General features: G+C 47.1%; 1 protein-coding gene across 17 annotated transcripts in view; it reads left to right on the top strand.

Moving 5' to 3' along the window:
• LOC101931742 (zinc finger protein 271-like) overlaps positions 1-23,603 on the top strand; it is a 63,155-nt gene that overhangs the window by 5,702 nt on the left and 33,850 nt on the right. For 5 of the 17 annotated variants that reach the window (XR_010591383.1, XR_010591381.1, XM_065561102.1 and 2 more), the window contains exons 2-3: positions 1,424-1,590; positions 4,011-4,137. Coding sequence is in view for 10 of the 17 variants with exons in the window: in XM_065561102.1 (XP_065417174.1) it covers positions 1,424-1,590; positions 4,011-4,137 (294 nt within the window). In the remaining 7 variants the exon portion in view is untranslated. Of the gene's footprint in view, positions 1-1,392; positions 1,591-1,974; positions 2,868-4,010; positions 4,138-23,603 lie in introns of those variants that run through there. The other 12 variants (XM_065561101.1, XM_042845633.2, XM_065561106.1 and 9 more) reach the window with 7 other exon arrangements.

Below are 23,603 nucleotides of genomic sequence, written 5' to 3'. Positions count from 1 at the left end.
GGAAAAGGAGTGACTCTAGATTAACATGGGAGCCAATAAGATCCTTAGCTGCTGTCACCAGAGGGCTCTGGCTGTTGCTAAGGGAGGTGAAGCTGCTCTCTCTGGCTCTCTTTACTCAAGAAATCAGGGTTGAGTTTCTTGGGTGTGATGGTGTCGCCACCCCTGTGATCTGGGAGCCCAGGCAGAGCTCCTCAACAGGGTCTGTGCTGTGGAGAGACCTTCATTAAAGCCTCCTCCGTTCCCAGTCCAGGCAGGTACTTCCTCCAGTGGCAGGAACTAGCCTCCTAAGGCATCCATAGGCTCTAGCCAACCCCAACTGCTGAGCCGGAGACTCCAGGTGACTGAGAGAGATCCTGGGGATGGTCAGAAAAGTGACTGCACAAATGTCACCAGGACCCTCGGATCTCACAGCCCCTGGGAATCTGCTACTTGTTGGTAATGCACCTGTGGGCGGGATCCAAGCTGCCTTAACAGCACTGAAGCCATTGATCTCCTGCCAGGATCTGCCCAGTGGCAAAACTGGGGATTGAGGAGGGGAAGAGACCGGCTCCGTGGGGTTCCCCTTTGTGTGTCTGGGGCATGGTGGTGCGAGGCAGGGGAGGGTGGGGGAAAGACAGAGATGGAGGGAGAGACAGTGTGAGTTGGGAGCAGTCAGGAAATTATGGCGGGGCGGGAGAGCTTGAAATCCCCTCTGATTTTGCCACTTCCCTCTGAAAGATTTATAAAATCCTCTCCAATTCTGTCGCATTTCTCTGTAATTATCAAATATGGATATAAAATCTATGTCAATTTTTCCTTCTTTTCTCTCAAATTATTGATAATTTCTCCATTCAGCTTTTGCCCCATCTTCTCCGGTGTCAATTTAAAATCTCCTCAGGTTTGGGGTCTTTCCTACCCCTTGTATCTGCAGTGCTTTGTCCTTGTTTGGTAGGGAATTGTTGCTCTGAGCCATTCCCCAGGTTGGCCATTCTCTGCTGGCAACAGGGCATGGAAGGGGCACTGGAGGGAAAGGGAGAAGCAAATCTCCCACATGGAGACTGCCCAGCCCCAGGTTACCTAGAACCCTGCTACCCCCAACCCCACTGTCAGTCATCCCCTGCTGCTACCCCCTCCCACTGCCAGGGAACCGCCCGCTCCATCTCCCTTCCTTTCCCCTCTTCAAGTTGCCAGGCCCAGGGTGTGTGAATGGCCGGTGGGGCGGGGAACCATCCTTTTCTGTTTGTTTATTGAAAATCCATTTTCCCTGATAACTTCATTAATGCAGCGCTAAGGGTGCCCAGTGCTGTCTTGAGCCCTTCCAGCATGTCGAGTTCAGCAATACTCAAACCTCTCAAAAGTAGGAAATCCAAAGCTGTATCGGTCTGGTATAGATGTACCCTACGTGTTTCTCAGTTTCAGCAGAACCTGGAATGTCTGTTTGCAGGGAGAACACCTGGGATGAATGGAGAATGTGAAATGGACAAAACCCCTTCTGAAATCACTCCAACTGCCCTTCTCGCCCTGACAGGCTGCAGAATAACATCCACATTTTGCTCCGGATCATCTCATCCTCCCAGGGGAAAGGAAATGGCGTCAGTGGAGCCGGCTCAGGTAAGGGATTGTCTGGAAGCTGGTGGTGGGTTCTGATGGGAGGGAGAGGGGCAGTAAATGCACAAGAGGATGGGAGCTGCTGGAGGTGGGAGGAGGGGGGCAGGAAATACACAAGGTAGAGAAAGGGAGGGGTCACGGTGTGACCATCCTGCTGGAACTAGTTGACTCTGGGGCTTGCGTTTGAGGAACAGCCTCATGGGGGTTGGGAGTGGGACTTTTCCTGTTTGTGGAACAGGAAATAACCCCCCTGGCCAGAACTGGGAAAGCTTCCCAGACTCCCAGTGCTGGAGCCTGAACCTACCGATACACTTTGTTATTTGCTGCTCCCCCAATCTTTGTGTCATCTGCAAACTTTATCAATGACAATTTTATGTTTTCTTCCAGGTCATTGATAAAAACGTTAAATAGCACAGGGCCAAGAATCGATCCCTGTGAGACCCCACTAGACACACATCTACTCAACCATGGTTCCCCACTTACAGTTGCATTTTGAGACCTATCAGTTAGCCACTTTTTAATGTATGTCATGTGTGCAATGTTAATTTTGAATTGTTCTGTACCAAAATCATTCTGTACCAAGTCAAATGCCTTACAGATGTCTACATATATTACATCAGTGCTATTACCTTTATCAACCAAACTTCTAATCTCATCCAAAAAAATATGCAGTTAGTTTGCGAGGATCTAAACCTATGTTGATTGTTTTTAATTGTATTACCCTCCTTCAGTCTTTTATCAGTACAATTATCAGGTGCTCCATTATCTTGCCTGGTATCAATGTCAGATGGACAGTCCTATAATTACCTGATCATCCCCTTTTCACGTTCTGAATATTGGCACAGAACTATCTTTATTCCATTCTTCTGGAGTTTTCCCAATGTTGCAAGACCCATTGAAAATCAACAGCACTGATCCAGTGTGGGAGGGATAGCTCAGTGGTTTGAGCATTGGCCTGCTAAACCCAGTGTTCTGAGTTCAATCCTTGAGGGGGCCACTTAGGGATCTGGGGCAAAATTAGTCCTGCTAGTGAAGGCAGGGGGCTGGACTTGATGACCTTATGGGGTCCCTTCCAGCTCTATGAGATATATTTCCAGTGAGCTCCTCAGCCATTTCTTTTAAAACTCCTGGATGCAAGTTATCTGGACCTGCTGATTTTAAAAATGTCTAACTTTAGTAGCTGCTGTTTAACATCCTCATGAATTGTTACTGGAATATAAAGAGTGTCATTATCATCTGTTTGTTTTTTTCCCCAGTAAAGAACAAATGTATTCACTGAACACTTTTGCCTTCTCTGTATTATTACTGATAATTCTATCATAGTAATGGACTAATGCCATTGTTAGGATACTTTGTTGTTAATATACTTTTAAAAATCCTTTGTATTGTCCTTAACTCAGCTGGCCATAGATTTCCCCTTTTGTCCTCATGAATTTTCTACAATTCCAAGCTGCTGACTTATATTCTTTACTGTCAATTTCCCCTTTCCTCTATTTGTTAGATATTGTGTTTTTATGGTTAGGGTTTTGGGATTCCCTCTCCTGTACCAGCCCCTGGTTAATAGGTGTGTGATAAATGTGAAGGACCTTGCTCCCTGTGTCTGCTGACAGGGAGAAGGGGTTCTCTCTTTCTCCCCTCACCCAGGTGCTTCTTGGCTGCTCTGAGTGGGACAGGGATTGGAGTCTGCTACTGTATCCTTCCCAGAATCATAGAATATTAGATTTGGAAGAGACCTCAGGAAGTCATCTAGTCCAACTCCCTGCTCAAAGCAAGACTAATCCCCAGACAGATTTTTACCCCAGTTCCCTAAATGGCCCCCTCAAGGATTGAACTCACAACCCTGGGTTTAGCAGGCTAATGCTCAAACCACTGAGATATCCCTCCCCCACTTCTCTTCTGCAGACTAAATAACCCCAGTTCCTTCAGCCTCTCCTCGTAAGTCACGTGCCCCAGCCCCCTAAACTGTTTCGTTGCCCTCCGCTTGACTCTCTCCAATCTGTCCACATCCCTTCTGTAGTGGAGGGACCAAAACTGGACGCAATACTGCAGGTGTGGCCTCACCAGTGCTGAATAGAGGGGAATAATCACTTAACTCGATCTGCTGGCAGTGCTCCTACTAATACAGCCCAATATGCTGTTGGCCTTCTTGGCAACAAGGGCACACTGCTGACTCATATCCAGCTTCTTGTCCACTGTAATCCCCAGGTCCTTTTCTGCAGAATTGCTGCTGAGCCGGTCGGTCCCCAGCCTGTAGCAGTGCCTGGGATTCTTCCTTCCTAAGTGCAGGACTCTGCACTTGTCCTTGTTGAACCTCATCAGATTTCTTTTTATTCATTTATTTATTTTACTGGCCCTGCTCTCCTGTGAATACTGGTGTTGTCACTGGGCAGCAGGTACTGAGTGGGCGACTCTTGTTCTTTCAGGGGCCTGTGACCTTTGAGGAGCTGGCTGTGTACTTCACAGAGGGGGAATGGGCTCTGCTAGACCCTGCTCAGAGAGCCCTCTACAGGGAGGTCATGCAGGAGAACTATGCCACTGTGGCCTCACTGGGTAAGGATTCCTGTACTCTTGGTAATAGAAGCTGTAGGGTCTCTACAGAACCCGAGTAGTAGTAACTCCAGGCCTTTACTCAGCCTGTAATTTTTGACAGGTTTCCATTCCCCACTTTTTGCCTTATGTCCATCCCCAGTGTCATTTCTGGATGTGTGTATATTTGATGTTGGCCATTTTTTAAAATATATGATTTATAAAATTTAGTTTAATTTATCCTCATTGGATGCATTAAAACTAATGAATAAATAGAACTTTCACCTCTTTCCTCATTTGAAGGGGACTTTGTGCAGCTGGTACAATTCTTGATACAGTCCAGTAAACAGGGGAACTACGTGGTGCGTGGACGGCATGACAGTCAGATGAGCCCATCTTTTGACAGGCAAGCGTAGGAGGTTGCCGCTCAGGAGTTCATGGGCGAAAGGGAAACGGAGCAGTGGGAGGGGAGGAGAAGGGGAGTAGAGATTGCTGGGGTGCCAGCAGGTGGGGAGGGCTGAGAGCAGTGGGAGGAAGGGAAGGGGAGTGTAGAGGAAGGGCACCCAGAAAGGGGGCAGGGTGGGTCAGTGGGAAGGAGAAGAGGTTTTGGGGCTCTGGAGCTGTGGGGGATCCCAGGCCTTTCACACAGAATCCCTACCCAGGCCTTGTTGCTTCAGAGCCTACGCTCCAGTTTTAGTTCTGTTCAGTTTTGCTTTATTTTACAGGTTTCCCCCCCCCCCCCAATATTAAACTCTTGTCCTTCGTCCACCACTCATTGCCCCCCATGCAATCCCTCTCCCTTACCCCGTATCTACCCACTGCGACCCTGGCCACCATTTTTGAGTCCTTGCTGCGTTCCTCCATCCCAGAGGCCAACCGCTGCCCCGGCACAAATGTACTGTTTGTCGATGATGTCACAGGATGGCAGTGAGAATTCTGGGGACTTGCCAGGTCTTTTCTCTTCCCCACCCCCATCTCCAGCAGCCATGGTCTGCCTTCCCTCCAGGCTTTTTGGATCTTTTAGTCAGTCCTTTCTGAGACCATGTGGCCCAGTTCTTGTTTTTCACATTCTCCTTTTCCAGAGGAATTAGAGTCTGTTGCTCCTGAATTATAGTGTCTAATTCCCCAGTCTGCCCCAGACATTGTGGCGGGGGAGGGGGGGTTAATATGCCCTAATTCCCCCCAAACTGCTTGTCTGATGTCACAGGTCTGGGGGAGCTACACCTTTGACCCCCTCCAAAGTCTGCTTAAGGAATGCCCTCTCAGGTACCAGGCCTCCAGCCATCACCTCTCTGTGGGCAGGGACATAGGAGCCTCTGCATCTCGACCAAGGTTTGAGGCTTGCAGTCCCCTCACCCTTCATTGCGTTCACTGGCCTGAAGTCCAGCCCCTGTGCTTTGCTTCTCTCCAAGGGCTGTGACCAGTGTGTGTGTGTGACAGATGTGGAAATTTTGGTAACATTTCTGTTATTCCAGTACAGCCCTCTGTATTTGGTGTTGCTCTGCTCTGAGTGTTAAGAGCTGTGACAGGGTGATACAAATGGCTCATGAAGACACTGACTGGGACTAACCCATATCAATGGAAGACCATACAGAGTCCACAGTAACCCCCAGGACTGAACACTTGACACCTATCAATGAGAGGTTCCCAGCTTGTCTGGGTGGAGCGCACATGAACTCAGCGTGTTCTGAGGAGCAGAAAGAACTGGGCTCCCAGAAACAGGGAGCTTTTCTGTAGCTAAGACAAAGGGACAGATACACGGAAAGGACACCGAATGGGTTCCTACAGCAATGTGGCTCAAGGGCTTTGGCCAGTATGGATTATGTCTTAATCTTTACTTTTCTGTGCTAACCTAAGGACTTGCCGATGCTGCGTTCCAGTTGACTAATAAACCCTACTCTTTTTGAAAAGGCTGCCGGGTATCACTGCAGATACTTGCTGGGTGCATTAATCCCTGAAGAGCGTAGCAGTCTCTGACCAGGAGACTATCTCAGCTGGACTTGCTGGGTACAGCTCATGGTATAAGGCAGGAGAGCTGGAGCACAGAGGCTCAGTCTTGGAGGCCTTGAGGCTGCATGGCCTACCCTGAGGGAAGCGTGGGACCCATTGGGGATTTGGCACACTGAAGGGGTTCCTCTAAGAGACTGTTTAAAAGCTGAGGCATAGGACAGACCTGGAGGATCCATGACAGTTGGTGGCGGCTGGCGGGATTCTGAATGCAACAGGAGGATTTTGCAATAAGTGATTTGCAGCAGTAAAAACAAGACTAGTCAAAGGAAAGAGGAAGAAAATGGAGTATATCCACCTCCCTAAGAAGAGCATCACAGAGCTGTGCGGTGGGAGAGCGTTCAGTGTTGGGAAGTTACACAAGGCTCAGCCGACTGCATGGCTGGGGAAGGATGATCAGATCAAGAATTAGGGTCCAAAGCCAGGTGGGATTTTGAGAGAGTCCCAGGGCCACAGCAGCAGCAGGGGGACATCCTGATGATCTGGTTCCCCCTTTGCTAGAGTTGAAGCCGTGGGAGTTGGAGTGGAAAGCAAAGGAGCTTTAGGTGGAGGAACAGAGACTAGCATACCGTGAAAGGCAGCGAGCTGATCAAGAGAAAAGGGTAAACATGAGGAGAAGCAGAAGAAAAACCAGGAAGAGCAGCGATAGCATGAAGTGGGTATGGAGAAGCAAGAAGTCCCATAGGGGGGAAAGTGGGAGAGACCACAGGAAGCCAGTTCCATAGGAGCCCAGATACCAAATGGTTGGCCCAGCTTAATGGGGAGGGACGGGGACGGTATAGATGCCTACCTCACTGCCTTTGAGGAGGCTTGTGGCTGGAACCAGGTTGATCCTGCAGACCGTCTTCTCTGTCTTCCCTCTTACTCGGTGCCAAAATGATAGAGGTGTATAGCCAGGTGGGTGGAGTTGATACTGGAAACTATGAACAGTTAAAAGGGCTCTACTGCATAAGCTTGAATTGACATGTGTGGCTCATAGGAAAAGGTTTTGGGATGTGCAAAGACCCAGGGTTTACTGTATATGGAAACTGCCGTCCTGGTGGTGAAATATCTCTGCAAAGGGGATAAAGGTGCAGGTGCCACTATGCTGGAAAGTTTATATGACCTGGTGAGGTTAGAGCAACTCTGTGAGATGTGTCTCCATGAGTTTTGAATGTGGTTAGTGGACAAGAAGCCTGAGGATCTGTGTAGCACATTCCAGTTGGCATATGAGTTTGTGGACGGTAAGACACATAGTGAAGAAAACCAAAGGGTGACTGGACCAAGTTGGGGACCCAAAAGGGGGGGTCACACAGGGGCACCCCAGAAGTGGGATTCAAGTAAATCGAAACCAGGAGTGATAGACAATGCGGGTAGACCAACTCCAAGGGATCCCAAAAACCTGACATGTGGCATCTGCAGGAAAATCAAGCATACAGGGGTGCGCTGCTCTAGGCTGGAGAAGATGGGGTGTGTCCAGGCCCGAGGGGCTCAGTCATCCTGTGTCCAGCCAAGAAGGCTGCCTGTAGCTCAGCCTCATCTAGTGAGCTATGTGACTGAACTTCCAGAGGAAAGCAATCTCACAGCCATCTCCTCTGGGCTAAAGGGTGAGCTGGAGGATGAGCTCCCACCCCAGGCGCTGTGCACATGTCCGGTGTGCTCAGACTTGTTACTGGGGGGACATTACTTGGGTGGAGAGATGCTGGGAATGAGAGACCCCTTGTCAAACCCCGTGTGGTAAAAACCCCACTGAATGCTGAAAGGATGCACAGCCTGGCGCAAGGGGCCAGAGGTGAAGCCATTTGCCCTACCTGTGGCTCATGTCCCTGTGCAGACACAGGAAGGAGCCAGGGGCTAGCTAGGAGCGGGTTCTCCAGGATCTCACTGTGACACTGTCGGGGTTCCCGAGGTGTCTGGGGTGAATCACTATCAGCTGCACGCAGCGTGAGAGAGCCTTGGCTATGCCCATCAGGGGAAGTTCTCCCAAACCTGCCGGCTGCTGGCAGCACAAGCACACCACTCTGCTCTACGAGCCCCACGTGTTCCCTCTGCAAGCTAGCAGTTAATGCACCTGTGATGGGTTGGATCACAGAAACCCCCTTGGGAGCTGCCACCCGATGTGCCAAGACTACCCCTGCTTCTGTTTTCCCTGCCAGCTCAGGACTCCAGCACCCTGTCTTGCTGAGCCAGACACTCCCATCTGGCTCCAGACACAGATCCAGGGTCTGAATCACTTGTCCCAAAGCTGCAAGTTTACCTGAAAACAGCTCACAGTAGTGTGCTTGTCTTTAGCACTCAGATGCCCAACTCCCAATGGGGTCTAAACCCAGATAAATCCGTTTTACTCATAAATTGTTCGCCCTCTATAACACTGATAGAGAGATATGCACAGTTGTTTGCTCCCCCAGGTATTAATACATACTCTGAGTAAATTACTAAATAAAAAGTGATTTTATTAAATACAGACAGTAGGATTTAAGTGGTTCAAAGTAGTAACAGACAGAACAAAGTAAGTCACCAAGCAAAATAAAATAAAATGCGCAAATCTATGTCTAATCAAACTAAATACAGATAATCTCACCCTCAGAGATGTTTCAGTAAGTTTTTCTCAGACTGGACACCTTCCAGGCCTGGGCACAATTCTTTCCCCTGGTACAGCTCTTGTTGCAGCTCAGGTGGTAGCTAGGGGATTCTTCATGATGGCTTCTCTCCCTCTCTGTTCTCTTCCCCCCTTTATATATCTTTTGCATAAGGCGGGAACTCTTTGTCTCTCTGGGTTTCCACCCCCCCTCACTGGAAAAGCACCAGGTTAAAGATGGATTCCAGTTCAGGCGACATGATCACATGTACCTGCAAGACTTCATTACTCACTTGCCAGCACACACATATACAGGAAGACTCACAGGTAAATACAGCCATCTGCAGACAATGGGAGTCGTCAAGATTCCAAACCATCATTAATGGTCCACACTTTACACAATTACAATAGGCCCTCAGAGTTACATTTTATATTTCTAGTTTTAGATACAAGAGTGGTACATTTATACAAATCAGATGATCATACTCAGTAGATTATAAACTTTGTAATGATACCTTACAAGAGACCTTTTGCATGAAGCATATCCCAGTTACGTTACATTCACTTATTACCGTATTTTCTCTAAAACCATCTCAGTTACATTATATTGACTTATTATATTAAGTTTTTATAAAACTATATAGACTGCACAACGTCACAGCACCCACCTTGTTACACTGAAGTGCCCACTCCCTTGTCTTCTGGGCACCCACTCTCTACATCCGCTGCCTCGATGGGAAGCAGTGCACCCTGGGGTCGCCAGCCTACCCTCCGCTTAACGCACTCTTTAGTGTCAGGCACTTGGTCTTGGCTATAATAAACCAACTAGAAGTGTATTTAATTCGGCGTAAGGCAAAAATCCAAACTAAAGGCAAATAAGGGGATTGGAAACACAAGGTTCCGGATAAAAGAAAAATATAAAACTTAATCTAGAGCCTACACTTATTACCCAGTTCCGTTCCAGTCTAATAACGTATTCCTCGGCATTGAGCGGCCACGGCAGAGACAAGCACCGCCCCCACCACCCAGGTGCTGCTGTGGGGAGAGAGAGGTCGGGGGAGTCCTCTGCCCACTGTAGCCCCGGGCAGCCTTCACCCAAACCCCCCATTCCTTGGCCCCACCCCAAAGCCTGCACCCTGAGCCCTCACACCCCTGCACCCCAAATCCTCTGCCCTAGCCCTGAGCCCCCTCCCACACTCTGAACCCCTTGGCCCCACCCCAATCACATGTTTTTTGTTATGTGCACCAATATGTGCACACCTCACCTCCATAGTGGTGCACATAATGAAATTTATTCCACACAGGGGAGGGAAAAGTTAGAGGGAACACTGGGCCTGGCTTGCGGCACATCTGGAGCCTCTGGTTACCTGTTCTCTTCCTCATCCGCCTCCTCCTTACTATTCATGGCAGGACCCTATGACTCAGGGTCGTGTGCGGGGTCATGTGTGCGGGGTCATGGTGGGGTCTCAGCCAGGCATGGTGTGCAGCTCTTTGTGAAAGCAGCTTGTCTACGGCTCAGCACCCAATCGATTGTTGGCCTCCCTAGCCTTGTCATGTGCCTGCCGCAGTTCCTTGGCTTTGACGTGGCACTGCTGCTGGTCCCAGTCTCCTTCTCCTACATCCCCCCAGCGATCTGCTTGTAGATGTCGATGTTTCTATGGCTGGTTCAGAGCTGTACTTGCACAGCCACTTCTCCCCACAGGCACAGGAGATCCAATGTTTCCTGTCTACTCCAGGCAGGAGCGTGTCTGGAGTATGCGGCTGGCACCGGCAGCTGGGCAGTTGCACACAGCAGTGGAAAGCTGCTAGGTGTGCTCATCAAGCTGGACAACCAGGAAAAGGCATTTCAAAACTTTACAGGAGTTTTAAAGAGGGGTGGGGGGGAGGGAGGGCTTCTGGTCTACATGACCTCTGGGCAGTGGAGTTCACAACTGTGACCAGAGCAGTCAGTGTCGGGGATTGTGGGACAGTGGCTGGAGGACTGTAATGGTCGACATAGGTAACTCAGCATCTACACCCATGCTTCATTGACCATGGTCCAGCAGTGCTTGGGATGTCACTGTGTTGGTGCTTCTCTTGGCAGGAGACAACTTTAAGCGTAGACGTGCACAGTTTTGTAGCGTAGAGCACGCCTGTAAATAGTGTGACTGCACTGGTATGTAAAAGGTGGTGGAGTGAGACAATGTAAATAAACTTCAGAGTGGTATCTGTGCAAGAAAAGGTCTCAGTGGTCTGTGGAAAGCAAAGAGGACAGGCATAGTGAGTGCTCCATCACACGTGGGGGCTTGTCTGGGATCCTGCCTTTCTCCGTGTGAATGGAGAACGTGACGGGCGAGATGGTGTAAAAGTTTGGCAGTCCAGGAGATGGAGGAAACTTTAAAATAGGTTGATGAGCAGAAGGAAATGCAGAAGACCTTGCAGGCCTTCATGCTGTCCCACCATTTGGGGAAGAGAGTCCTTGCTCACCCGTCAGGCTGAGGAACTAAAAAGCATGTAGGAAGGAATCCCTGATGCAACAACAGCTATTACAAAGTGTGGTGAGTCCTGTGCCGGGATCAGCAGCTGGGCACAGGGGATTGGCCTCTGCAAGATGGACCTCACAGTTGACCCCAATGGATTTTTGGTCTCATTTGGAACAGTGGCTCTGGGGACAGGACGGGATAAGGGAATCTGGGCCCTATGGCTAGCTCCCTGTTGAACGGGGGAAGCTCAGGCAGCCTACCTGGCACTCAGTGACAAGCGGGAAAGGGACTACGAAGTGGTTCAGGCAGCTGTATTAGATTGGGTGGACCTCTTGGCAGAAAAGTACTGGCAAAAAATTTCAAGCCGCAGGATGGACGGGAGGACTATGGCCCCAGGCATTTGCCCAAAACTGACAGACTGGGCCACTCATTGGCCAAGGCCAGACACCCAACATGTGATCAACATTATGGACACTGTCATTCTTGAACCGTTCCTTCAGAATCTCCCAGACAGGACCCCACTATGGGTCAGGCGGCATCAAATGGTCACCCTAGATGTGGCAGTTAACTAACAGAGGAGTTTGCAGAGGCAGACATTCCCAGAAGGGCTCGGCAGTTTAAGAGTCTGGATCCAGGGAGGAAGATCAGAGAAGCTACATCGGGAAAGGGCGCTGAGAAAAAGAGGGCAGAGGCTGGAGAAACGTCGGTGGGGTCTCAGGTGATGGTGTGTTACAAGTGTGGAGGACTGGGACATATAAAAAGGGACTGCCCGTATATGGAGTGTGGGTTTACAGAATTCTGTGGTTGGGCCAGGACTCCTGGGCAGGGAGGAAGAAGGAAGTTACTGACCATTTCGATAACATTGGGAAGGAGCTATCAAAGGGATCTGGTAGACATTGCCTCAGCCTTTTTACTAATCAGGCATGAGTTGGTGAAACCCCACTGGAGACTTCCCAGAGGAAGAGTGAGGCTCGAATGTATAAATGGGGGTAAGAAACGCTACCCTGTGGCACAGGTGCCCCTGGAATTTCAGGGGAAGTTTAAATGGAAGCGGGCTGGGGTAGTGGATGGGTTAACCCATCTCCTTGTGTTAGGCACAGCCTGGAACCCCTTCCCATTAGGGATTCAAAGGGGCATCTGGAAACCCTGGAGGGAAGGAATGACACGGTTAAGGGAAAGAGCCATTAAGCACAGAAAGGTCAGAAAAGATCACACAGGAGAACACAAACCAGAGAGAAAATAAAGAAAGGGGAATTCCCCAAGAGACGAAGGAGGAAGAAGAAAAGGAAATAGCTGCAGGGGATAAAGTTAACCCAAGCTCATTAAAAGCGATCGAGCGGGTACTGGAACTTCTGCCTCTGAAATGCCGAGGGGGGACCCCAAGAGCAGCTTGGAAGGCTGGCAGAACAGGAGACCATGAGAAGGAGGGACACCAGCAAACTCCCCCCACAAAACAAAGAGGGTGAGAATGAAGAGTGTGTGTCATTCCCTCCCACCCCACCCCACCAGTGTGAGGACTTGTGGGTTGAAGTGAAATTATGGGACAACCTCTGCCCACCACATATGACTTTGGTGGGTGGAGAATGGATGGGCCCTACAAAGGGATCCTAGATGAGTGAACAGGAAAGAGTTTAGGTAACCCACAGCACAAAAGCAGTAGTGACAGGGAAAGGGAATGTAACGTTAATGGCAGTAGAGCATACACCCACCCAAAAGACCTACTTGGTAGGAGATGGGGAGAAACTGGGGGACAGGATTGTTACCACCGCGAGGAAGCAGCTTGAAGTCAGCTGAATACAGAGGCCCTGGCGAAAACTGGCTCTGCAGTCTTGGTAACACATGTAGCTGAGACCCAAGAAACAGATGAGATCATGCAAAGAGTGCGATCTGCAGCTGAGAGACATGGAGGAGACTTGCTGGCGGCGCTCCAGGAGAAGGATCAATTGCTTCAGGAGGTGTGCCAGCTAAAGAGGGATGTGGAAACAATAAAGCACATGATCCGGTGGAAGCACAGCTTGTAGACCTCACTGGGGGTTGGAGCAAGGTTTTTAAGGGTGGGGGGCATATGTGATGTGGTTTCCTCCCCATCACATGTAAGGCAACGGACAGAACCTAATTAGTTATGCACTGCACCTGGAAGCTGATTAACTGATTGCCTGCTGGCCAGAGGAGGGGGAGCTAGATGGAGAGGGGGTCTTGGCGGTGAGAAGAGAAGCAGGCAGGGCTGGAGATGGAATATTTTCTGACCCTAAAATGAAGTAACTTTGGAAAGTGAAGGAAAGCCTAGTAGGGAGGGAAAATGGATCCAAGTAGAAAAGAAAAATAAAATAGAAGCAAACTCAGATGATGATACCAGCAAAAAAGCAAATCTGAGGAAGGAACTAACCTGAACTGTCATAAATAAGACTTCCTTGCCAAAACAATGAGAGCAGGTGACCCTGTGAAAGTAGCTGACTGGGTTACAAGATGTGGATCTTTTAGCTGAATGTAAGAACAAAGAGCAGGTTGATGAACTGCTAAAAACTGCAATGCTAGGGAGAGCTAAAATAAGTTGCCAGCTATGAAAGTAGGTTCCTGGAGCAAAGGGGGTGATGTATAGGATGCCATTGGAACTGAGCCGTGATGAGAGAAGGAAAAGCATGTGAAAAGACAGAGTATTAGGAAGTCAGTGCCTGTCATCGGTTTTGGGGGCAATACACATCAGTGGGGGGTTGTGTCACCACTACCCTGCAACCCTGAGTGCCCCACAATGCTTTGCTGCTATAGCTGCCAACCTGGGCTGCTGAGAATCAGCCTACCAACATGCAGGTCACACCCTGAATATGTGTGTACTAGACAGCTCCAGTTCAGCAGCTCTGACCCCAGCATCCTGTCTACAGCCCCACAGCCCTCTCTGGCTTCCACCAGCCTTGGTTGCAATGATGAAAGTACCCAATAAATGTGAGGATTGCTGGGAATTCAATAGATGAACTATAGTACAACTTGTTAGACCTCCAATGCCGTTTGAGTTAAAATGTGGATGTAGAAGTTGAAAGGAAAAGCTAAACTCAGTCAAAACTTTTAGTCTTGGGAAAATTGGTTGTGGATGAAAAGTCCAAATGTGGATTGAGATTTATTTTATAAACTCAAGGGGAAAAAAGTGACAGTAGGTATTAAAAATGAAGTGTACCAATATATAGATGAAAACTAGTCAGTTTTGTGAAATATATACAGATGGGTCCAAACAAGAAAAAAACAGAAGTAGTAGGGGCAAAATATTGTACACCAAAATTTGGAATTTGTATATCTAAAAGAATATCTGATTTTGCAGCTATCATGACAGCCAAACTAGTAGCAATAATACAAGCATTAAATTGGATCTGGGATGAATGCCCAACAGAGAGAGTCATTTTTTTAAACTCAATCTCAGGATTTACGGTGATAAAAAAAAGGGTGTCTCTGTATGTAAAATGATTTCGTCAATGAAATTATGTTTCCAATAACAGAGTAGAGTTGGGGATTTGGATCCCACAGCATATCAGGATAAGAGGGAAATAAATGGCACAGAAATTAGCTACAAATGCTTCCAGAAAGCCTAGTACAGAAAAATATAAAAAAGAGGAATGGCAAAAATTTTGGACTAACAAAAAAAATAAAAAGAGACAGAAGGATTTTGAATTGTGCCCTAGAGTTTAGGATAATGACATACTTCAAGGCCTGGTTAGGAAAAATGAAATGATTTTTAGGGCTGCCGATTAATCGCAGTTAACTCATGCGATTAATTCAAAAAAATTAATTGCAATAAAGAAATAAATCACAGTTTTAATCGCACTGTTAAACAATAGAATACCAATTGAAATTTATAAAATATTTTGGATGTATTTCTACATTTTTATATATATTGTATTCTAGGTTGTACCTGAAATCAATGTGTATATTTTTTATTATAAATATTTGCACTGTATAAATGATAAACAAAAGAAATATTATTTTTCAATTCACCTCATACAAGTACTGTAGTGCAATCTCTGTCGTAAAAATGCAATTTACAAATGTAGATTTTTTTTGTTACATAACTGCACTCAAAAACAAAACAATGTAAAACTTCAGAGCCTACAAGTCCACTCAGTCCTACTTTTTCAGACAATCACTAGGAGACAAACAAGTTTGTTTACATTTACAGGAGATAATGCTGCCTTCTTCTTATTTACAATGTCACCAGAAAGTGAGAACAGGCATTTGATTGACACTTTTGTAGCTGGCATTGCAAAGTATTTACTTGCCAGATATGCTAAACAGAAATCTTAAAAGTTCAACATTCTGATGCAGAAACTACAGAACCCAAACCACCAAAAAAGAAAAACAACCTTCTGCTGGTGGCATCTGACTCAGATAATGAAAATGAAGATGCATCAGTCCGTACTGCTTTGGATTGTTATTGAGCAGAACCCGTCATCAGTATGGACCCATGTCCCCCAGAATGGTGGTTGAAGCATGAAGGCGAACATGAATCTTTAGTGCATCCGGCACATAAATATCTTACGATGCTGGCTACAATAGTGCCATGCGCACGCCTGTTCTCACTTTCAGGTGACATTGTAAACAAGAAGCGGCAGCATTATCTCTTGCAAATGTAAACAAATTTGTTCTTCTGAGCAATTGGCTGAACAAGAAGTAGGACTGAGTGGAATTGTAGGTTCTAAAATTTTACATTGTTTTATTTTTGAGTGCAGTTTTTTTGTACATAATTCTACATGTGTAAGTTGCACTTTCATGATAAAGTGCTTGCTCTACAGTACTTGTATTAGGTGAATTGAAAATACTTTTTCTTTTGTTTTTTAACAGTGCAAGTATTTGTAATAAAAAATAAATATAAAGTGAACACTGCATACTTTGTATTCTGTGTTGTAATTGAAATAAATATATTTGAAAATGTAGAAAACATCCAAAAACATTTCAATAAATGGTATTCTATTAATGTTTAACAGTGCAATTAATCACAATTAATTTTTTAATCGCTTGACAGCCCTAATTATTTTGTTTAGAATACTAACTGGACACAGTGGCCTAAACATGGAAACTTTTTAGAAACACCATAATAGAGGCTCAAACTGTATGTATACCCCAAATAAAAAAAACTGTAAAAGGATCAAAAAAATTCCATCATGGCATAATAACCAAATAAGAGAGGTGGTTAGAGACAAAAAGCCATTCTTTAAAAACGGGAAGTCAAATCCTACAGAGGAAAATAGAAAGGATCATAAACTCTGGCAAGTCAAGTTTAAGAGTAGAATTAGGCAGGCCAGAAAAGAATTAAGAGCAGGTAGCAAAAGACACAAAAGCAAACAGTAAAAAAATTTTCAAGTACATGAGAAGCAGGAAGCCTGCCAAACAATGAGATGTGGCCACTGGATAATCTAGTGTTACAGGAGCAATCAAGGAAGAGAAAGCTATTGCAAATAAGCTAAATGAATTCTTCGCACCTGTCTTCACTGCAAAAGAATGAAAAAGAGATTCCCACACCTGACCTATTCTTTTTAGGTGACAAATCGGAGGAACTGTCCCAGATTAAGAAGGCAATATAGGAGGTGTTGGAACAAATTGATAAATTAAAAAGTAATAAGTCCCCAGGAACCCAAGACTTCAGATGGAAGTCAAATATGAACTTGCAGAACTACTAACTTTGGTATGTAATCTATTGCTGTCATGGAGTCCATTCACCGCTTGTACTAGGGGTGCTCATCCTGCCCAATCTCTTATGTTCCCCGAGTGCCTGCATTTCCACCAAGTTGTCACCAGGTTCACTCACCACTAGGGGGCCTCCTCCTGACTGCTCTGGGGATTAGCTCTTTCCAGATCCAGTGCCTACTTCTGCAGCTCATTGCACACCCTGCTGCCTCTGTCTCCCACTCTCTGCCACTCTGGGTGCTCTCTCTCTGTGGTTTGGCTCTCTAGCCAGGTCACTATATGTTTTGCCAGCTATTAAAGTCTCTCCATGAACAATGTCTCCAGCACTGTTTTCCCATCCATTGCCTGGTCTGCACCACTTCCCTAGTAGCTGGTAGGGGAACCCGGGCCGGCCCTCTACTCTAGATTTCAGCTCAGGGACCCTATAATGAGCAACCAAGGTCTGCACCTCTTAAACCTTTCTGCCCTTTCCCTGAGTCTTTTGTACACCCTCTCCCGCTTGTTTTCCTTGCTTCCCTCTCTAATGTGCAGAGAGTGGCTGCTGGCTCCCTCACTGCAGCCTCTTTCAGCTGCCAGCTTTCTGTTTTTTCCAATTTCCTGCATGGTGACTTGCCTGCCTGGTGCGAAGGTTGCGGATCTCTCGACATCTAGATAGGCTTATGTGTAGTGCTGGTGAGGAGCTGGTGGTCATGGTACATGTAGGGACATAGGGAAGGATATGAGAGAGATCTTGGAGGCCAAATTTAGGCTGCTAGGTAAGAGATTGAAGTCCAGGACCTCCATGGTAGCATTCTCTGAGATGCTCCCAGTTCTACGTGCAGGGCCAGTTAGACAGGCAGAACTGCAGAGTCTCAATGCATGGTTGAGATGATGGTATAGGGAGGAGGGGTTTAGATTTATTAGGAACTGGGGAAACTTTTGGGAAAGGGGGAACCTCTACAGGAAGGATGGGCTCCACCTAAACCAAAATGGAACCAGATTGCTGTCACTTAACATTAAAAAGATTGTAGAACAGTTTTTAAACTAAGGGCTGGGGAAAGCCAATAGGTGCAGAGGAGCACGTGGTTCGGACATCCCTTAGGGGCGGATCTATTAATAGAGAATCTCTATGTCCTAGTGAGTACGAGAGGATGGAAAATGATAAAGTACAGGCAGTCAAATAATAAAAGATCAGAAACAGTCAAATAATAAAAAGTCCTGTCAAGGCTGCTTCCCCACTCTGAACTTTAGGGTACAAATGTGGGGGCCTGCATGAAAACTTCTAAGCTTAACTACCAGCTTAGATCTGGTCCGCTGCCACCACTCTCGATGCTAATTCCCTTCCCTGGGTAGCCTTGAGAGACTCTTCACCAATTCCCTGGTGAATACAGATCCAAACCCCTTGGATCTTAAAACAAGGAGAAATTAACCATCCCCCCTCCTTCCTCCCACCAACTCCTGGTGGATCAAGATCCAACCCCCTTGGATCTAAACACAAGGAAAAATCAATCAGGTTCTTAAAAAGAAGGCTTTTAAGTAAAGAAAAAAGGTAAAAATCATCTCTGTAAAATCAGGATGGAAAATAACTTTACAGGGTAATCAAACTTAAAGAGCCCAGAGGACCCCCCTCTAGCCTTAGGTTCAAAGTTACAGCAAACAGAGGTAAACACCCTAGTAAAAAGTACATTTACAAGTTGAGAAAACAAAGGTAAACTAACACGCCTTGCCTGGCTGTTTACTTACAAGTTTGAAATATGAGAGACTTGTTCAGAAAGATGTGGAGAGCCTGGATTGATGTCTGGTCCCTCTTAGTCCCAAGAGCGAACAACCCCCCAAAACAAAGAGCACAAACAAAAGCCTTCCCCCCCTCCCCCAAGACTTGAAAGTATCTTGTCCCCTTATTGGTCCTTTGGGTCAGGTGTCAGCCAGGTTACCTGAGCTTCTTAACCCTTTACAGGGAAAAGGATTTTGGAGTCTCTGGCCAGGAGGGATTTTATAGTACTGTACACAGGAGAGCTGTTACCCTTCCCTTTATAGTTATGACAAGTCCCATTCAATTACATTGTGTAATGGCAGACAGCTAAAAGGAGACAAGTTTTTAAAGTGCTTATATACCAATGCTAGAAGTCTAAATAATAAAATGGGTGAAGTAGAGTGCCTCGTATTAAATGAGGATATTGATATAATAGGCATCACAGAAACTTGGTGGAATGAGGCTAATCAATGGGATACAGTAATACCAGGAGTACTTGTGGCACCTTAGAGACTAACAAATTTATTAGAGCATAAGCTTTCGAGGACTACAGCCCACTTCTTCGGATGCAAGTACTCCTGTTCTTCTTTTTGCGGATACAGACTAACCCGGCTGCTACTCTGAAACCAGTAATACCAGGGTACAAATATCGGAAGGACAGAACAGGTCGTGCTGGTGGGGGAGTGGCATTATATGTGAAAGAAAGCGTAGAATCAAATGAAATAAAAATCGTAAATGAATCAAACTGTACCATAGAATCTTCCTTGCTATAATAATAAGAATATAGCAGTAGGGATATATTACTGACCACCTGACCAGGATGGTGATAGTGACTGTGAAATGCTCAGGGAGATTAGAGAGGCTATTAAAATAAAAAACTCAATGATAATTAATAATGAGGGATTTCAATTATCCCCATATTGACTGGGTACATGTCACCTCAGGACGGGATGCAGAGATAAAGTTTCTTGACACCTTAAATGACTGCTTCTTGGAGCAGCTGGTCCTGGAACCCACAAGGGGAGAGGCAATTCTTGATTTAGTCCTAAGTGGACACAGGATCTGGTCCAAGAGGTGAATATAGCTGGACCGCTTGGTAATAGTGACCATAATATAATTAAATTTAATATCCTTGTGGCAGGAAAAACACCATAGTGGCCCAACACTGTAGCATTTAATTTCACGAAAGGGGAACTACATAAAAATCAGGAAGCTAGTTAAAGAGAAATTAAAGGGTACAGCACCAAAAGTGAAATCTATGCAAGCTGCTTGGAAACTTTTTAAAGACACCATAATAGAGACTCAAGTTAAATGTATACCCCAAATTAAAAAAAGAGACACCATGGCTAACTAACAAAGTAAAAGAAGCAGTGAGAGGCAAAAAGGCATCCTTTAAAAAGTGGAAGTTAAATCTTAGTGAGGAAAATAGAAAGGAGCATAAACTCTGGCAAATGAAGTGTAAAAGAGATCTTGGAGTCATTCTGGATAGTTCTCTGAAAACATCCACTCAATGTGCAGCGGCAGTCAAAAAAGCGAACAGAATGTTGAAATAATTAAGAAAGGGATAGATAATAGGACAGAAAATATCATGTTGCCTCTATATAAATCCATGGTGCACCCACATCTTGAATACTGTGTGCAGATGTGGTCGCCCCATCTCAAAAAAGATATACTAGCATTAGAAAAGGTTCAGAGAAGGGCAATTAAAATTATTAGGGGTATGGAATGGCTTCCGTATGAGGAGAAATTAATAAGACTGGGAATTTTCAGGTTGGGAAAGAGACGGCTAAGGGGCGATATGATTGAGGTCTATAAAATCATGACTGGTATATAGAAAGTAGATAAGGAAGTGTTGTTTACTACTTGTCATAACACAAGAACAAATGAAATTAGTAGGCAGCAGGTTTAAAACAAAGAAAAGGAAGTTTTCTTCACACAATGCACAGTCAGGCTATGGAACTCCTTGCCAGAGGATGGTGTGAAGGCCAAGACCATAACAGGGTTTAAAAAAAGAACTAGATAAATTCATGGAGGATAGGTCCATCAATGGCTACTAGCCAGGATGGGCAGGAATGGTGTCTCATAGACTCAAAGGTCAAAAGGGACCATTATAATCACCTAGTCTGACCTCCTGTACAACGCAGGCCACAGAATCTCACCTACCCACTCCTGTAACAAACCCCTAACCTATGTCTGAGTTATTGAAGTCCTCAAATCGTGGTTTAAAGACCTCAAGGTGCAGAGAATCCTCCAGCAAGTGACCTGTGCCCCATGCTGCAGAGGAAGGCGAAAAACCTCCAGGGCCTCTGCCAATCTGCCCTGGAGGAAAATTCCTTCCCGACCCCAAATATGGCGATCAGTTAAACCCTGAGCATGTGGGCAAGACTCACCCGCCAGCACCCAGGAAAGAATTCTCTGTAGTAACTCAGATCCCACCCCATCTAACATCCCATCACAGACCATTGGGCATATTTACCTGCTAATAATCAAAGGTGAATTAATTGCCAAAATTAGGCTATCCCATCATACCAACCCCTCCATAAACTTATCAAGCTTAGTCTTGAAGCCAGATATGTCTTTTGCCCCCACTACTCCCCTTGGAAGGCTGTTCCAGAACTTCACTCCTCTAATGGTTAGAAACCTTCGTCTAATTTCAAGTCTAAACTTCCTAGTGTCCAGTTGATATCCATTTGTTCTTGTGTCCACATTGGTACTAAGCTTAAATAATTCCTCTCCTTCCCTGATATTTATCCCTCTGATATATTTATGAAGAGCAATCATATTTCCCCTCAGCCTTCTTTTGGTTAGGCTAAACAAGCCAAGCTCTTTTTGTCTCCTTTCATAGGACAGGTTTTCCATTCCTTGGATCATCCTAATAGTCCTTCTCTGTACCTGTTCCAGTTTGAATTCATCCTTCTTAAACATGGGAGACCAGAACTGCACACAATATTCCAGATGAGGTCTCACCAGTGCCTTGTATAACAGTACTAACACCTCCTTATCTTTACTGGAAATACCTCGCCTGATGTATCCCAAGACCGCATTAGCTTTTTTCACGGCCATATCACATTGGCGGCTCATAGTCATCCTGTGATCAACCAATACTCTGAGGTCCCTCTCCTCCTCTGTCACTTCCAACTGATGTGTCCCTGTAGGGAGCCAGGGTGGCTTCCCTCCGACCCTGAGGGTAAAGTGCCTTTCCCTCAACCTGAGTGGGCGGGGCCAGCCCAAGCTCGCTCCACCCCCCGGAAGGGGAGGGATGGAACAGGAAGTATAAAGGGCGGGGCCCTTAGCTCAGTTAGGGCAGCACCAGGGAGGGAGGCAGACGCAGACCGCGGGCTGCTCCCTTCAGAGCCTGCTGCCACACCAGGGGAGGCCCTGGACCTGTGGAAACCTCACCTGGAGGACGGACTGGGGCTGCCAGGACTGCCTGCTGCCGAGTACCCAGAGGAACTGGAGGAGCCGGAGGGGGAGCGGGAGCTGCCAGCAGCCGAGTACCCAGAGGAGCTGGAGGAGCCTGAGCCTGAGGGGGAGCCGGAGCTGCCAGCAGCGGACTACCCCGACGCACTCACGGGACCAGAGGGATTCGGGCGAGCAATCGGGTAGGAAGTAGCCCAGGGACAGAGCTGCACAGTGGTGAGTCTATGTAGCGGGACGACCCCGCTGACCCAGTGGTGGGACCCTCGTTCTGCCACTGTCAGGGCCCTGGGCTGGAGCGCAGTGGTGTAGGGTGGGCCTGCGCTCCCCTACCCGGCAGAGCCACGCCGGGACCGTTGCCGGCGCTCCCCTGCCTGAGGGGCGCGCTACTGACCTTTGCCGGCGCTCCCCTGCCTGAGGGGCGCGCTACTGACCTTTGCCGGCGCTCCCCTGCCTGAGGGGCGCGCTACTGACCTTTGCCGGCGCTCCCCTGCCTGAGGGGCGCGCTACTGACCTTTGCCGGCGCTCCCCTGCCTGAGGGGCGCGCTACTGACCTTTGCCGGCGCTCCCCTGCCTGAGGGGCGCGCTACTGACCTTAGCCGGCGCTCCCCTGCCTGAGGGGCGCGCTACTGACCTTAGCCGGCGCTCCCCTGCCTGAGGGGCGCGCTACTGACCGTTGCCGGCGCTCCCCTGCCTGAGGGGCGCGCTACTGACCTTTGCCGGCGCTCCCCTGCCTGAGGGGCGCGCTACTGACCTTTGCCGGCGCTCCCCTGCCTGAGGGGCGCGCTACTGACCTTAGCCGGCGCTCCCCTGCCTGAGGGGCGCGCTACAGACTCTGGCTGGCGGCCGCCCCGCCGCTAATTCCCCGCTGACGGAGGCGTGACCCAGGCCGGCCAGTGACCTCGTAGCTCCCCACCGCCCCCTAGCGGGTAGGTGGGCCGACACCGATCACAGTCCCCAATTTATAACCAAAATTCTTGTTATTAATCCCTAAATGCATGACCTTGCACTTTTCACTATTAAATTTCATCCTATTACTATTACTCCAGTTTACAAGGTCATCCAGATCTTCCTGTATGATATCCCAGTTCTTCTCTGTATTAGTAATACCTCCCAGCTTTGTGTTATCCGCAAACTTTATTAGCACATTCCCACTTTTTGTGCCAAGGTCAGTAATAAAAAGATTAAATAAGATTGGTCCCAAAACCGATCCCTGAGGAACTCCACTAGTAACCTCCTTCCAACCTGACAGTTCACCTTTCAGTATGACCCGTTGTAGTCTCCCCTTTAACCAGTTCCTTGTCCACCTTTCAATTTTCATATTGATCTCCATCTTTTCCAATTTAGCTAATAATTCCCCATGTGGAACCGTATCAAATGCCTTAGTGAAATCGAGGTAAATTAGATCCACTACGTTTCCTTTGTCTAAAAAATCTGTTACCTTCTCAAAGAATGAGATCAGGTTGGTTTGGCACAATCTATCTTTTGTAAAATCATGTTGTATTTTGTCCCAATTACCATTGACCTCAATGTCCTTAACTACTTTCTCCTTCAAAAAATTTTCCAAGACCTTGCATACTACAGATGTCAAACTAACAGGCCTATAGTTACTCGGATCACTTTTTTCCCCTTTCTTAAAAATAGGAAC

Source organism: Chrysemys picta, chromosome 11 (assembly GCF_011386835.1).
Source record: "Chrysemys picta bellii isolate R12L10 chromosome 11, ASM1138683v2, whole genome shotgun sequence".
NCBI classification, from domain to species: domain Eukaryota; kingdom Metazoa; phylum Chordata; order Testudines; family Emydidae; genus Chrysemys; species Chrysemys picta.
The sequence above is the reverse complement of the archived record's forward strand: the minus strand, read 5'-3'. Positions and strand labels throughout refer to the sequence as shown.